Genomic DNA, 16,105 nt, shown 5'->3' on the forward strand with positions numbered 1-16,105 from the left:
GTCGAATGATCGCAATGAGTTGCACAATTAAAAAAAATTAGTTGCAATTAATCACAGCTTTATTAGCACAGCTAAATTCTCAAAATTATGCAGGTACTTTGTATGCTGGGGGGGGCGGTATGGGAATTTGTGAAGGTGTGTGGGTCTGTGGATGTGTGTGTGGGGTTTCGAGCCTGGGGAGGTGGGGTCTCCCCATGCCCTGGCAGGACGCAGGGTACTGTGGATCAGGAGTGAGGGGCAGCAGCAGGGCTGGGGGGGCTGTTGCTTGGGAGTGAGGGGCAGGGCCAGGACATGCCCCCTACAAACATTCTCCCTCTACAGGCATCCTCTTTAAGTGCAATGTGGTAACCCTACAGGAATGCAGCCCCACACTGTGTAGAGCAGCACCCAGCAGGTCAGTGTGGAGGGGAAGGGGCAGATCAAGGCCCCCACAGTGAGGGAGGGAATGGGGCGGGGGCTGGGGTGAATAGGTCCCAGGGCCAGAGTGGGTTGTGCGACAGCCATGGGTGGCTTGTCTAGGGGCACAGCAGGGGGTCTAGCTCCTCATGGCTGCGCACACCTCCAGGGGAGGCATGAGGGGCAGTTGTCCCCCAGATTTGTGCACAGGGTAGAGGCAGGCTGCCAGCTGTGGGCTGGGGCTCTCTGCTATGCCTTTGCCCCATGAGCCACACACTGGCTACGGCAAGAGGCACAACATGGTGTTATGTGGCTCCCAGGGCAAAGGCAGGAGGGTGCAGATCCCCAGCCCACAGAGGGCAGCCTGCCTCTGCCCCATGCACAATGAAGGGGGGCACATGCCTCCATGGCTCCCCCATGGGTGCGCATAGTGGCAAGGAGAGACACCCTTCCTGGATAAGCTGCCACAGCTCCATCCCATAATCTACCCCGGCACCCCATTCACCCCAGCCCCTGCCCCACTCCCCATCTTCACTCTGGGGGCCTCGATTGCCCCCCTGCCCCTTTTCCTCCACAGACTTACCTGCTGGGCACTGCTCTACACACCACTGGGCTGTGTTCCTGGCTGTGTGCAGGCTGTGACTGCTCGTGTCTCTGTCTGTGTGCAAGTGCCCCATGTCTTTCCTGCTGCAGCAACTTGGAGCCTGCACCCAAGCTCTCTGCCCTGCGCTGCTGCCCTGCTGGGCAGCCCAGAGGCAGTGGTCATGGTAGCAGAGCGGAGTCCAGGCACAGGTTCCAAAACCACAGGTGCGTTTAGCACATTAAAAAATTAATGCAAGCACAAATTAACACGTTAATCGCGCACGTTAATGGTGATTAATTGACAAACCTACTTATTTTCCTTTGGTCAAGTGCCAAAGTTCTATTATCCTTGACATAAAGAGAATAATCAGAGAGAATTTAGAAGGATTATATAGAAAAAAGCAATCCTGTAATAGTCCATGAATAACTAACTCTGAAACCTGATCCCTCCCTTGAAAAAACCATAACCAGGAGATAACTAGAACTGTCTGAGAGGAGAGGAAATCTCAGTGAAGTTTCTTTGAAAAGCTTTTCTTCAAATCGTTTCATTTGGCAACAGTGGCCACTTATAACCTTATTAAAAAACCTGGGCAGCCTGTCTTAGTTTTCCGACTGTGATAGTTCAGCTTCTTAACTCTGTAGGAGGCCTGATGGCTCCTGCGTGCTCTGGGATCCCTAGCATTTTCTTTGAATTCAGAAAGTGTTGGAACTGAACTTCTACCTCCTGTTATCACTGATGCTGCCTAAGAAGTAAGATTCCATATCGGGAAGAAGGAACAGCAAAGCAGCAAATGCAGCTTGGAGATGCAGCATGTTAAATGTTGTGTACTATCCTTCAGCACTTGTATGGGAGAGGGAAGGGTCACTCAGAGATTTGCATTTCCTCTGGTTGCCATTCTGACTATGCGCAAAAGATCCATGTTCAAGAGTATCTCATGGAAAACCAGGTCCTCACTGAGATTTGCCCATACTCTTGGAAAAAGCACGATGGCCTCAAATTTACAGAAATATACGTGTATACTTACCTTTACTGTTTGCAGGATCACAGCCATCATGCTGATAAACAAATCCAACAATGTAATATGGTAGTAACAAATTATTTTGAGCTATTTTGATGGTTTAGTAACAGTGTTGAATTCTAATCCTGATTTACAGCTGTCCATGTCACGCTTTCATTACATTACATGATCCAGCTGCCACAGTAAATCAAAATAACATTCTGTGACTGAGCACAAAGCTCAAAGGATTTTAGTTCTGCTACTGAGTTTTGATTTTTCTGTAAATGGTGATGCATTTCTGGAGCAGACAGGAATGCTGTGTGTAGTTTACATGTAGTCAGGCTTCACTAATCCTAACCCAGCTATTTCTCTCTCGAATGCTATCAGTGATTAAGGAGTTCATTGTCTCAGACACACTGGGGCAGAGGCAGGCACAGCCAGAAGAGCCATGGGAGAAACCTCCATGACTGCCCTGCCTGGCCCCAGCCCCAACCACCCAGCACTTAAAAAAAAAAAAAAAGCCCCACACTCACCAGCAGCAAACAGGGCCTTGGAGGGCTCGTGGCAGACCCCCCCTACACAGCACAGGGAAGCAGGGATCGCCCCCTCCCATCTAGCACCTGTGAGCAGTTGCCCCATGGCACAGGTGCAGCGTGGCTCAGCAGCGCTCTGCGTGCTGTCTGGGAACTGGGACCACTGAGGCTGAGCAGTGCCAGGTTCTGGCACAGCGGTGGTGTAGGGGGGTAGGGCTGAGCTTTATTTTATTACATAATCCAGAATCCTAGGAAGCAGTTTTGTGTGTTTTCCAGCCATCACTGACCATTTTACAAGACACAATGGCTGATTTTCAGTCAAGTTCTGCCCTGTCATAGGAGTAACGTACCTTGTAGAGTTCAGGAAAGCCTTTGAATTGACAGGGCACTGTGCCAGGATCTGTGCTAGGAAAAAAAAAAAAAAAGATTAGTAGAATGTGGATTGCTGTTTTTCTGCATCTCATTTATTATTCTTACTTATTCATTTATTTCAGTAGTTTCCATAAATATTAAATGACTGAAATATTACAGGAGGCTTTTACATTACAAGGAGCTACTAACTTAGTTCACTGACATTTACACTCCCCTCAGGGTAAAGTAAGAGCATGAAAGCAAGTAATCCTTTTAAAGTCAGTGAACTGAACACATAGGGTTTTTTCAGTCATGGCGCAATGCTGAAAGCCCTACTGCCATTGTTACAATTATTTTAATTTAATTCAGTTATGCTTGCACTGTTGATACCATTACAGTTAAAATTATGTTAACATTTTTGATAAGTCAGTATTTTTCAGGAGGTTTTTAAATTTGACATAACAGCTTTTGGATTCAGCTGAAAGCAATTTGCTACAAAGTGACTTCAGTGGAGCCATGGATCCAGCTAAGGATCTGGCCCAATATCTTTTTTAAAAATTAGAGTTTCTTCAAAAACAGCCTCTCTTCATTCCCTATCTTGGACTAGCTGTTGGAATGTGCCAATATGCAGCTTGGACCAGTTCAAAGAACTCAAGAGTGTAAATGTGTAGATCATCTTGAACAACTCCAATTATAGGTTACAAACCTTCATTTACTGAGCATAACATTATGTTTGTTATGGATACTACATGTAAATATTATAATGGTGGCGGTATACAGTACCTAATTCAAACAGCTGTAAACAGAAAGAAGGTTCTGAGATTTCTAAATTAATTTTCAGTTGTCTGACTTCTAATTTGGAGGAAAATTTTGAGGTTAGTCATATAAGATGCTTCTTAAAAATAAGTATTTGAAAAATAAGATGTATTTTGTATTTCAGAGAGTCTTAACTTGTTTGAAGGAACATATTTAAAAAAACCCCAAAAATGAAATGAGCTGTACAAATGACCATGTTTATCTTCAGTATTTGTAGATGAATACTTAATACTTATTCTCATGTCCTCAAAAATATTCAAGAAAATTCACACAAAAGATAGCCCTGACCTAGAGAATTATCCGGTCCTAGTTTAACATGACACTGTGCAAAAGCAAGTCAGAAATAGGCAAATGCAAATGGGATGGGGCGGAAAAACAGGGTGACTAAGAAACACACTCACATCTTGTTTGTTTGTTCTCTTCTAATTAGCATTATTTGTTGATTATCTTCCTTCCTCTTTGAAGTTATTCTCTGAGAGGAAAAGATTGCAGTAATTAAGGCAGGAGACCATACCTATGGTCTTGTCTGAGGTTTCAGTCAGGATAGATAAAAATTGATACTTAGCATGGGAAAATGCTGCTGGACTCTGAAGAATTTCTCATGGGCTCCGAGATCAGGCTTTGGACCTGACCTTAATATTTTGTAAGTTATTTTGGAACCCTGACCATGCCTGAAATGCTAGAATAGAGGATTTAGTTTGCCATGGAGCTGGTCCATTTTAGAACTGTTTCCAGATGGCCGAATCATAAATCTGACTTTTATTTTTTGTTTATTTTCAGAGGATGAAATTTATTTTCCAGACAATTTATTAGGAATTTACAAGGCTAAATGCATTTAATGCAAATGGTGCTAAAGGTGGATTCCCCATCTGCTTACAGGCAACACCCCCCCTGCAAAAAAAAAAAAAGGTGCTTTATTTTAAACTCCGTGCACCCCCCATGCTGAGCCCAGTGCATGCCCATAAGAGGCATTGCGTTAGTTGGACCTGGCTTGCCCAATGTCTGTATAGCTTGCACGGTTGCTTCAGTGGGGCTTTTATGGTGCTTTTATCTAATAGCTGATTAAATTAGCTATTAGATAAAAGTGCCAAAAAATCCTGCTGAATCGCTTGATCTATACAGACACTGCAGAGCTGGGTCAAACTAACAAGCTACTTCTTTCAGTACTGCCCAGGTTTTTCGGTTTGTTTTTCCTACATCTGTCAGTGCCTTACGTGACTTGAGCAGAGAACTGTCAGGACACTGGGCCACATCTTTAGACTCTCTTCTGAGCCTGAGACCATAGTTGTGTAAGCTTTGCTTGCTTCCTCCTGTTTCACATGCACCAAAGCCCAGAAAGGAGAAAGGAGAAAGACTGAGCATGCGCCTGAATGCCAGTCTCAGCCTCTGCCACATTTCTTGATGTGTATTCAGGCGTCCTGTAAGCTGGAAACGCTGCCTAATTGCTGGCATTTGCTGTATGTGGAAGCAATTGGGAATGACTTACTTCTCAGCAGTCCCAGATTCAGCAGGGAATTAGTGTTGATTTTTGTTCCCAGTTTTGCTAGTGGTTCAGTGTGAGATTTTTTGGGCCAGCCACATACTCTCTCCTATCCCTAATTTCCAAAATGGTTGTAAATAATACTCAGCTATTTCACACACAAATGTCATTAAAATGACATATATTTGCAATTTGCTTAGTCTTTGAAGTTTGCAAATTAGAAAATAGGATAAGCCCCAACAGAATTATCTTTTGGCCAATTCGACGTTTTTGTAGAACATTGCTCCCTTTACTGGTGTCCTATTGCCATATGACTGCAGAAATGCATTATCAGATTAGTCTTTTATAACGAGATACATTTACACAAAAAATACAGATTAACACAATGCTAAAGTAGCATTTTATGTCAATGTTGCAATTTTTCTCCTTTTCTTAAAAGTATCAGAATACGAAAGCACATTCATTTATCTGTTATGCTTTCAGACCAAGTGCTTGGAATATGAGAAGCATGGTGTTCTTGACAAAATAATAGAAGGAAATGTACGCTTAGGAAGACTAGAAGAGAAAGTTAAGGTAAGCAGGCTTTACAAGTCAAGTATTTAACATATATATCTGGTGCAGGTTATTTTTGAAAAGTAAGTACTTTATCCAGTTCTTGCCAGTATATTTTTGTAATAACATTTTATGGCTTTTTCAGAGTGCATTTTATAAATTAACTGGCATGCTAGTATATTTTTCATAAAAATATTCTAAAACTGTCCTATGCTATTGTATGCATACACTGTACTAACTCTTTGTGGTCTGGTGATCTGCAGGAACTACAAAATGATAAAAACATGGAGATTTGATTTATATTTAATCTCTATAGGATATTTTAAAATTTCATCTTTTCACAAGTGTTTAACCAGTGGTGAGATGTGTACTTGAACTTGAAGTCATATTAAACTTAAATGTGGGAGAACTGAGATGCAAATGTTTGAGGCATTACTGCTGTCCAGATGTGACGGCTGGAGTTTCAGCAACCTGGATCTCAATTTCAGGTAACTAGAGCAGCGTTTCCCAACTTTTTCCAGCCCCAGGCACACTTACATTAATACTTTTTTTCCATGGCACACCTGTTAAGGCATTCCCCATCCTCATACCTGTTGTAGCTCATTGCTGTGGCAAAATTCCATGGCACACCTGTTCATTTCTTATGGCACACTTTTGTATTGCAGCACACTGGTTGGGAAACACTGACCTAGAGCATGTCCAAAGGTTAGCCAAATGGGTAGGGCCTTATCTGCATTGGTCACTCAATATAAGAAGAGGTAAACTGCCTCACTTTAGTTTTCATCTACTGTAAGAATCATCTACAGGACAACTTACCAGTAGCAAATCTCTGTCCAATTCTATCTTTCAGTAACTAGTTTTTGCACTACCCTGTGGTGTTGGGCAGATGCTAGAAACAAATAGCTGTACCAGTCTCCTGGTTTCCCCATGCTTTCACAAGCTGTGAGCCCTGTTACATTCTGTCTAAGAATGCTCAAGACAACTTTCTCTTGCAACCTGTCTGGACAAGTTAGTATAAAATTCAGAAAAAGGTATTTTTATGGCTTATTTTTTCTAATCCAGAAAGTTATTACTTTCCAAGTACGCTCATGTTCTTGCCCCTGCATGGATCTGACAGGAATTGTTGCTACGATCCATGCAGTAGTACCAAAGGAGGCATCTGTTTTATTACTCACATATATCAGTGATATTTTCTCCCTGTGTTACTTAAGGGATGATCTCACTTTTTAGCAGAACACTGCTGATTTCAGTACAATCTTCCCTTAGGCTCTGCTTCCTGCCTTGATCACTCAAAGGTAGTTCAGATATTGATGGTCATAAATTACTTGCCTGCTTTACTTGGTTTGCAAATGCATCAGCAATTTACCATAACCTCTATTACTGAAACTGGTAGCATCTACCTAAAATTTAACTTTTGCTTTTGGAAACATTTATATAGCAAATGGAACACCTTAATTACTGCCTTAAAATAACATGGTTTGTTTTGTGTTAAATTCACTTTTATTTTGAATTGGATGGAAAGACACAAATTACGTACAGTTTTTATACGCTGTTAAACTATCTGTATATTTTCATATGATGACAGAACAGCTACTTTAATAATCTGTCTGACAATGTAAAAAGCCACACAGTACCGCATCTGTATCATTTACATTTTTTTAGAGCTATTACAAGTGTGACAAACATCACAAGTCTCTAACATCAAATTAGCTCAAGGTGGGACAAACTTACCCTTTCCATTTCTTAAGCGTGTTTGCCTTGTTTCCTGTGTAACCTTAACTTAAATATTTGATTAAATGGAAGGAACCTGGGATTACACTGGCAGTCAGTCTAATTTTGTTTACCTTTATATGATCTTGGCAGAAGGCTTTTCCTAATTTACAATAGCTCACACCTATGTCAGAATGCAGTATGCTCATACCTTTTAAATATTTTGAGCAACTGGGGTTTTTACATATTACTAAATAGCATTTAAAAAGGTTTCAGACTTTGCACAGATCACTTTTTGTTAGAGTAAGAAAGAATGGAATAATGTCAAAAATCATGATTTTTAATGAAAATGTAAATGCGTAAGAACTGCTAGTAAAAATCTTGGCAGCAATTTCATTAATATTTTTCTTTAAATTATTTCAAATCTGTGCTCTATGCTTGGGTGATTTATTAAACCTTTCAGTCACCACAGTCACTAGCAGTAATAAAATCATAACTGTTTGCAACTTAAACAGGGAAGTTGACCATAAACTAATGGCAAAATGTTTAGTTCTTTGCATGTCCAAGACTCAGGAAGCAGATTTAGGCCACAGTGATTTTCTAAGATAAAGTTACACTCAATGCTATGCATGTGGTTGTATCTGAGTTTTGATTAGCCGTCGGTGATGGAGCACATAAGAACTATAGTAATTGCACAGAGAATTTCAGTACTTTTTGAAATTGAACTTGAGTAATTGTGAATTCAAAATCACTGATCCTTACTAAATTTTCAGTGTTCCTTGTTTTCAGTTTTTACCAAATTTCACCGATGAACCTGACTCTTTTATTGAAGTTACTTGGTTTTTACTGATTTACACCTGTTTTTCAGTTCGTTCAGTTTTACCTGGTACAGTAAAATCCCTGTTAACCAGCATGAGTGGGGAATGGCAGGGGGTGCCAGTAAGTTAAAAGTGACAATTATCTGAGGCACAGGTTTCTGGCTGGACGTGGTGAAGAGGGGGGTGGAGGGGTGGCTGCAGCTCCTGCCCAGGGGTGCAGGGCTCTCCCCGCTCTGACCCCAAGCAGGTTGGGAGGGGCTGTGGGAATAGCTCCTAGGGCAGGTAGGTCCCAGCTGCACCCTGGCGGCCCCAGGTACTGGGATCTGAGAGCCCCACTGAGAGGGCAGGTAGGAGAACCTGACCCTGCTACCTGCGGTGGGCACGGCACCCGACCATTCCACATGGGCCCACAGGGTTGGAGCCACTGCCCAGGGGTGTGAGGCTCCCAGCTCTGACCCTGGGCAGGGCGGGAGGTGCCAGTGCTTGTGCTGAGGTTTGGACCGGGTCGTTCCCCCCCCCCCCCCCCCCCCCCCCGCTTCAGCGGCCCTGGCAAAAGCTGACACCAACTGTGGAGGGAGCTGTAAGTCAGTGGGTGCAGGGCGCGGGGTTGTAGCTCTTGCTGCTATATGTAGGCTGGGGGGCTGCACTGGGCTCTTCCCAAGGGGTGCATGCCCCCGGACCTGTGCACTGGATGAGAGCAGGATGCTGCCCACCCTGAGCACTGAAAAGAGTCCAGTGCTGTCACCAGCCGCAGCAGCAGCCTTCTTTTGTCCTGTGCACAGATCTGGGTGTACGTGTCCCCTGAGAATAGCCTGGCTCAGCCCCCCAGCCTGCAGCCCTCCTGGGGTGCACATAGTAGCAAGAGCAGTGTCCCCTGTCCTGCACCCACTGACAGTTCCCCCCCCTTTGCTCCATGCTGCAACCCTGGAAGCAGCTGACTGGCTGCATCATACCCCTCCCCCCACCCCTTCCCTAGTCCCAGCCTTGCTTCTTCACTGCCATGGGAACATATTATTTTCCCCGATTTAAACAGGGTTTTTTTTCCCCCCTTTCTTTTCTTCCTTTTATTCTGATTTCAACCCAGTTTTTGTTTGGAAAACAAAAACTGAAAATACGGAACACTATAAATTTTACAGCGTACACTGCAGGATAAAAGGTGGGTTTTGTCAGAGATCAGTTGGGTTTCTGAAATGTATATACATATTCAGCAGATTATGCAGATCTAGTCTGTGAGATTATTGTGTACTATATGTAAGGGAAAAAAAACAGCAACGCATTACATTTTAAGTTTTAACTGAGCTGTTTAATTTAATGAGGTCTGTAAACTTTAGAGTTAAATACAGTAACCTGTTCCTTTAATACAGCCTTGAAGGGCTTCCATAAAATTCAGATCTTTGGAGCAGAATAAATACTTAGTTTAAGCTATTATATTATTATAAAGTTATCAAACATAGAAAATGGCTAATGTAAAGGAAGCAGAAATTTAGTTTTTAATCTGCAGCAGGGGTTGTCAACTGAGGGTATGTGGAACAGTCCTAGGGGGTATATGCAGGCAGGCGGGGATGGAGCGCCACCACCCACCACCCTGTGCTGCCACATCCCAGGAGCAGGGCCAGGGAAGGGGGAAGGCGAGGGCTGCAGTGCCCCTCTGCGAGCTGCACAAGCACCCTTGGCCAGCTGGATGCGGGGCAGAGAGGAGAAGTGCTCATGCAGCAGCCACCGCCCACCTCCGCACCCTGTCCCTGCTGTCCACCACCACCACCAGAAAGGGTACAGTTCTTAAAAAAGGTTGAAACCCCTGATCTACAGGATCCTTGAGTGAATTAATTCCAGGACATTCAAAACAACCTTAATGACTATATAACAAAATCTGTATTTGAGAAACATATAAAACTGTAAGAATAAAACAAATCTATAGAAGAATCACGTCCATAATTTTGCTTATAAATAAAATTTGTACATACCTGTCAGTACCTAGTCAGCATCTACCCAGTTCAGATAAGTAGAAAATAACTGTTCGTATCTAGCAGACTATTAAAAACTGTGTTAATTATTGACCTCACGATGAAAGGAAGCCATTACTAAACGATATTATACAGCCAGGAATTATTAGATTTTAATAACATTTGGAAGTTTAATTTAAATTAAAAAAAAAAATCTTTGAAGGACAATGAAAAAAATGAGTCTCCCAAAACCAGCAGTTGCCAGCAGTGTGTGTTAACTAATTTTATCATGTGTGTGAAATTCATTCCTTATAAAGAGACAGTGAATCTGAAATCCAGTGTATTTTTAAAAAGTCATTTGTGACTAGTCTTACCTCTAAATACCGCTAGTTATTATTGTAGGTTTACAGTCACCTTCCTATATTTAAGGGTTTCTTACTACTAAGGAGTTGTTTTAAACAGGGAGCTTGTACATTAAAAAAAAAAGAAGGGGAAACTCAGTAACTGGCTATAAAGGAAATCTGAGTAGATGCACTAACTGCTATCAAGTGCTAAAGATAACAGAGCCAATTCCTCTCTATTTGTACTTTTTCATGTCAGCCTTTCAACAGTGAAGAGTTTACAATTAAGTAGAACAGGGATGAGACGGTTCCTTCAATAATATAATAAATAAGTTGCAAAGAAAGACACACTTGTTAAAATGACTGGTATTTATACTGTGTCCCAAGAACCATTTGGATAGATGAAGAATCATGCATGGTAGGTAATTCTAAAATTCTTCCAGTAGAGCTACAAAATCATTTGCCTCAATTTTTTCCCTGTTTGCATGCTTCTGTGCTTAACAGATGTATCCCTTAAAACAGGGATAGCCAACCCAAGGCTTGCTTGCCATTTGTGGCCTATGCAGTCACTATGAGTGGCATGTGAGGATTGAGAGCAGGGCTGAGTGAAGGGGCAGATTGGGGCCAGGAGCTGGAGAGGAGTGTTGTGGCTCTCTCACCCTGAACAGTTCCCACCTGGAGCTTGAACAGCAGGGTTCATCCCCCACCACCTGCTTGGCAGTGAACTCAGCTGGTGCGGCTAGGCAGAAATAGTCCTGTGCAGGCGCAAGCTCAGGGAAAATCTGTACTGCCCAGCTGGAGGGGTGGAGAGGGGAGTGGAAGAGCCCTTGCTGCCTGGCAGGAGCTGTGTGCAGCACTCAGGTCTTGGCTTCCTCAGGACCAGTAAGACCCCCCTTCCCTCTCCCCATTGTCTGGCTCTCAACAGGGACTGCCAATTGTGGAGGGGGGTGGAAACAGGGAAAGCAGGCTGCTTCAGGGGACCCCAGTGATACCTTGTAGGCACCTTTGGTGTATAGTTGCCAGTAGGTGCAGGTCACCCTGTCAGTGCCATGGGCTCTGAAGGCACCACCTCAGGAGGCCCTGTAGATGCCAGTGCTGCTCCATCCCTGGGCATGGAGGCACCAGCTGGTACTGAGCTACTAAACTTAAGGCAGCACCCTGTGAGGAAGGCAGGGCCCTGCTTGCTCTGTCCCATGGGAAGCGTGAGACCTGAAGCTGTTGCTGGGCACATGGCAAATCCATCACTGAAAGTATCTTTAGATGCAGCCTTGCTAGGTGCCTCCATGGAGGCCGTCTTACTCCTGTTACAGCTGTGGCCATAACATAACAAAGCCAATGCAGTTGATAAAGGACAGAAACCAGCTCTGGACTTCCTTGCTAACAGTGCATACACAGTAATTGCACAGCAGTGTTTTCCCAGACGGCTTTAAACCATTTACAAGAAATGCTTTTACTTATTTATTTTTTTTAATTTTCAGCCCCAGAGAAAGCAAAACAGGGATGGGCCAACCTGCAGCTCGTGTGCCACAGGCACCTGCTGCAAGCCCTGGATGCTCAGTAAAGGGCATGCCAAAATGGAGGCAAGGACACTCAAGCCTCTGGCCTATGTGGAGTAGCAGCAGGATGCTTCTGCAAGAGGAAGTGTTGCTTCCAAGAGCCAGGTTAAGACTTCGTTGGCCTTGCAACTGCTGCCAAATTAACAGCTTTAGATCTTTGGGTTTTTTTTCACATCAGCCGCCCTCTTCTTTAGGCAGCGTCCTGCCAACTGCTTTGCTCTGGGTAGCCAGAGACTGGTGCGCCATGGTGCAGACTATGCTTCTGGGGGGCAGGGATCAGAGTAGCACTTATGGAGACAGGGAGCTTAACTTATGGCATGCCTGCCAAAAAGGTTGGCTTTGCTGCTTTAAACGATGCCAACTAGTAATCTTCTTAAATAGCAGCAAATTTCCATTTACTTAACTGTATTTTATGTCATGTTATGCGACTCTTATGTGAAGGCATTAAACATTTTACAAAAATAAGCCAGTAATTTAGGTGCAAATATACTGTCAACTTATTTCTAAAAGACAGTTGAATCCAAAATACAAGAATAGCCTGAAGAAATAAAGACCCTCAACTGTTAAAGAACATTTGGAAAAATCAGAATGAGAGCTGTAATTATAACAAAGAAGAAAAACAACAAATAAATCTAAAAAGCAGTAAAAATTAAAACTTATGTACTTTCTTAAAAATAGATTGTAAACAAACAAACATTTAAGCATGACTTAACCAGTCAGAAGTAACTTCAGAAAACCTTATGGCAACATATTTTGCAATCTTAATTATAGTATAACTAGAATTGTGATTTTTATGTCTTTGTTATGAGAATGGTACATTTTTTTCACATCCCAATTTCACGTCAGATAAACTAACCTACTAAATAGAGGCTTGGACAAAATGTATTCACAATACCTAATATAGGGAAAGAAAAACAACTTGCATATTTTTTGGAGAGTCCAATTATTGCACATATAATGACAAAAAATAAACATATGTTTTGATCTGAGCACATTTATAATAATGTTTGTACATATATTTTTGGTTGCAGTAGTTTTTAGTTGCCACAAGCAGCACAACTTCTCACTCAGGGCCATATCACATCCTCTATTTTTGCAAGTGGGGAAGACAACAATTCAAGACAACCAAGTACAAAGGGTGTGGGAAGGCAGGAGGACTCTTTGCTTGCGATTCACGTGTGTTAGTTGTATGAGCACTGAACTTCTTGATAGAAGCATGTAGCCTGAAGCTATGCTGCTCTGTATTTGTATGGTGAATACAGTGGGAGCCTTAACATTGTTCATGGGATCACTGAAAAGCAATGATAGGTATTTCTCAAGAGCCAAACATCTTAAGCTAATACCTAGTCCAGGAAACCAAAATCTTGAGCAACTGTGCCATGTTTTCTGAGGTATAAGAACAACCTGTGATAAGTAGGTTTTTTGAGGCAGCGATTGTCTCCAGTCCAGGACTGAACATTTAAAATTATAAATAAAAGTAATGAATAAACGCACTTCTTTTACAGAGGGGCTTGTGTGACACTTCATAGTGACCATTGCTGATTATTTGTGTTGTAACATTGCCTCTTACCTTGGAAAAGAGCATGTTTCTTTGGGTTTTTGCCATGGTGGATTATTGTATTGACAGAAAAGACCATAAGAAATAGAAACTAGCTTGTAAGAGACATCTAGTCCTAAAATTAAGGAGAAAATTTACTGAGAGTTAGTTAGGAAACGGCAGCAGTTACATGAGTAGGGAATGTGTCCATAACAACCACCACACTTGTACATTTTTTAAAAATATGATAAATTCATGAAGTTCAGTTTTTGGCAGACTCATGTCCCTTAGCCCTGCAGGATCAAGCCTGCATAATAGATGAAGAGGTTGCGAGGAGGCTGTCTGTGGGGCTCCTTCCATCGAATTACAAAAGTTATTTGAGGGAAAGGGGAAGGATGAAAAAGAATGATGATTCTTGAGTGAATACATATAGCACAGGAGCGGGCAATTATATATTTTGGGCAGAGGGCCACTTACCCACTTTTGGCAGGCTGTTGAGGGCCACATGGGTAGCCCCGCCTCTTGACAGGTGCCCTTCCCCCGGTCACCATCTTGGGACCAATGTCCCAGTGTTTTGGGACTTATCTCCCAGGACCAGCACTGGTGGGGCCCAAAGCAGGGCACAGGCTGGCAGGGGTCTGTGGAGCAAGGCTGGGCTGCACCAGCAGGGAGAGGGGGGAGCTGGCCCGGCTCCATAGAGCCCCTGCTGGCTGGGACCCTGCGCTCCTGCCACCCTGCTCTGGGGCCCTGCCGATGCTGGCCCCGGGCCACTGGTGCGGGCCTTGTGCTCCTGCTGGCTCCCTCACCCACTCATACCCAGTGCCCCCCAGCCCTGCGGTACAGGCAGAGGGCAGCGTACAGCCCCAACCCCCTGCTTGCCAGCAGGGAAGTAGCTGGTGCTGAGCACGGGGAAAAGCTGCCCCTTGCCCGCCCCATGGCTGGTGCTCCCTGCTGCAGCTGCTCACAGCCCACACGGGGCTGTCTGAAGCAGGCACAGGCAGCCCTACATGGGCTGCAAGCAGCTACAGCACGGGGCACTGACCATGGGGCGAGCAAGGGGCAGCTTTTCCCTGCACTCAGCATCAGCTTGTAACCCGGCCCCACTGCCGGTCTGGGCTCTGCATCAGCTCCAGGCTCACCTGTCAGTATCAGCAGCAGCTGCAGCCCCCTTGCTTGCCACACCAGGCAGCGTTGGCTGCTGCTGGCTGCCCGGTGCTCGCGCGCTGGACAGCCCACAAACAGTGGTGGCAAACACTGCCCAGCACAGCAAGTGGGGGCGGGGGGCCAACGGCTGTTGTTGCCACGAGCAGCCCTACTGGGTGGGCCCAGAGCTGGCACGGGGCTCAGGCTGGCAGTGGGGCTGGGTTACAAGGTGGTGCCAAGCGCAGGGGGGTGGGGGAAAAGCAGCCCCTCACCTGCCCCATGGCCAGTTCCCTGCACTGCAGCCGCTTGCATCCCACATGAGGCTGCCTGTGCTTGCTCCGGCCAGCCATGCATGGGCTGCAAGTGGCTGCAGCAGGGAGCGCCGGCCGCAGGGGAGGGGCTGCTTTCCTCCATGCCAGGAAGGAACCCAAGGAAAAGCTGAACACGGGGAGCGGCCCCTCCCCTGCCCCATGGCCAGCTCTCCCTGCTGCAGCCGCTCGCAGCCTGCGGGGCTGTTTGGAGCAGGCACAGGCAGCTCCATGTGGCCTGCGGGTGTCTGCAGTGTGGAGCACCAGCCATGGGGCAGGCAAGGGGCCACTTTTCCCCAGGCTCCTTCCTTGCACTCTCCCCCTCAATCTGCTGGCAGTGCTCTTACTAATGCAGCCCAGTATGCCGTTACCATTCTTGGCAACAAGGGCACACTGTTGACTCATATCCAGCTTACTGTCCACTGTAAAGCCCAGGTCCTTTTCTGGAGAGCTGTTGCTTAGTTAGTTGGTCACCAGCCTATGCCAGTGCATGGGATTGTTCCATCTTAAGTGCAGGACTTTGCACTTGTCCTTATCCAACCTTATGAGATTTCTTTTAGCCCAAATCCTCCAATTTGTCAAGGTCTCTCTGAATCCTAGCTCTATCCTCCCTGCATATCTACTACATCCTTCTGCATATCTGCTACTTGGTGTCATTTGCAGGCTTAATGAGGGTCCAATCCATCCCATCTTCCAGGTCACTGAAGAAAATATTGAACAAAACTGGCCCCAGGACCAAATCCTGGGGCACTGCACTTGATACCAGCTAGATATCAAGCCACTGATTACTACCTTTTGAGCCTGATGATCCAGGCAGTTTTCTGTCCACCTTACAGTCCACTCATCCAACCCATAGTTACTTAGCTTGCTTGCAAGAATGTTGTAGGAGATGGTATCAAAAGCCTTGCTAAAGTCAAGGTGCATCACATCCACTGCTCTCCCTGCATCCACAGAGCCAATTATTTAATCTTCTTTGGAACCCCTTTTTATGAAGCCATTTTATTCAGGCTTTGCACCAGAGAATGGGTTTTACCCTAATGG

General features: G+C 44.7%; 1 protein-coding gene across 1 annotated transcript in view; it reads left to right on the plus strand.

Moving 5' to 3' along the window:
* The window catches only part of CEP89 (centrosomal protein 89), a 106,249-nt gene that overhangs the window by 60,214 nt on the left and 29,930 nt on the right, over positions 1-16,105 (plus strand). Inside the window, exon 17 of the mRNA XM_090062694.1 lies at positions 5,640-5,729. Within this exon, the coding sequence (XP_089918820.1) occupies positions 5,640-5,729 (90 nt within the window). The remainder of the gene's footprint in view (positions 1-5,639; positions 5,730-16,105) is intronic.

This window comes from Crocodylus siamensis, chromosome 9 (assembly GCF_052110815.1).
Source record: "Crocodylus siamensis isolate JL-2025a chromosome 9, ASM5211081v1, whole genome shotgun sequence".
In the NCBI taxonomy this organism is placed as follows: domain Eukaryota; kingdom Metazoa; phylum Chordata; order Crocodylia; family Crocodylidae; genus Crocodylus; species Crocodylus siamensis.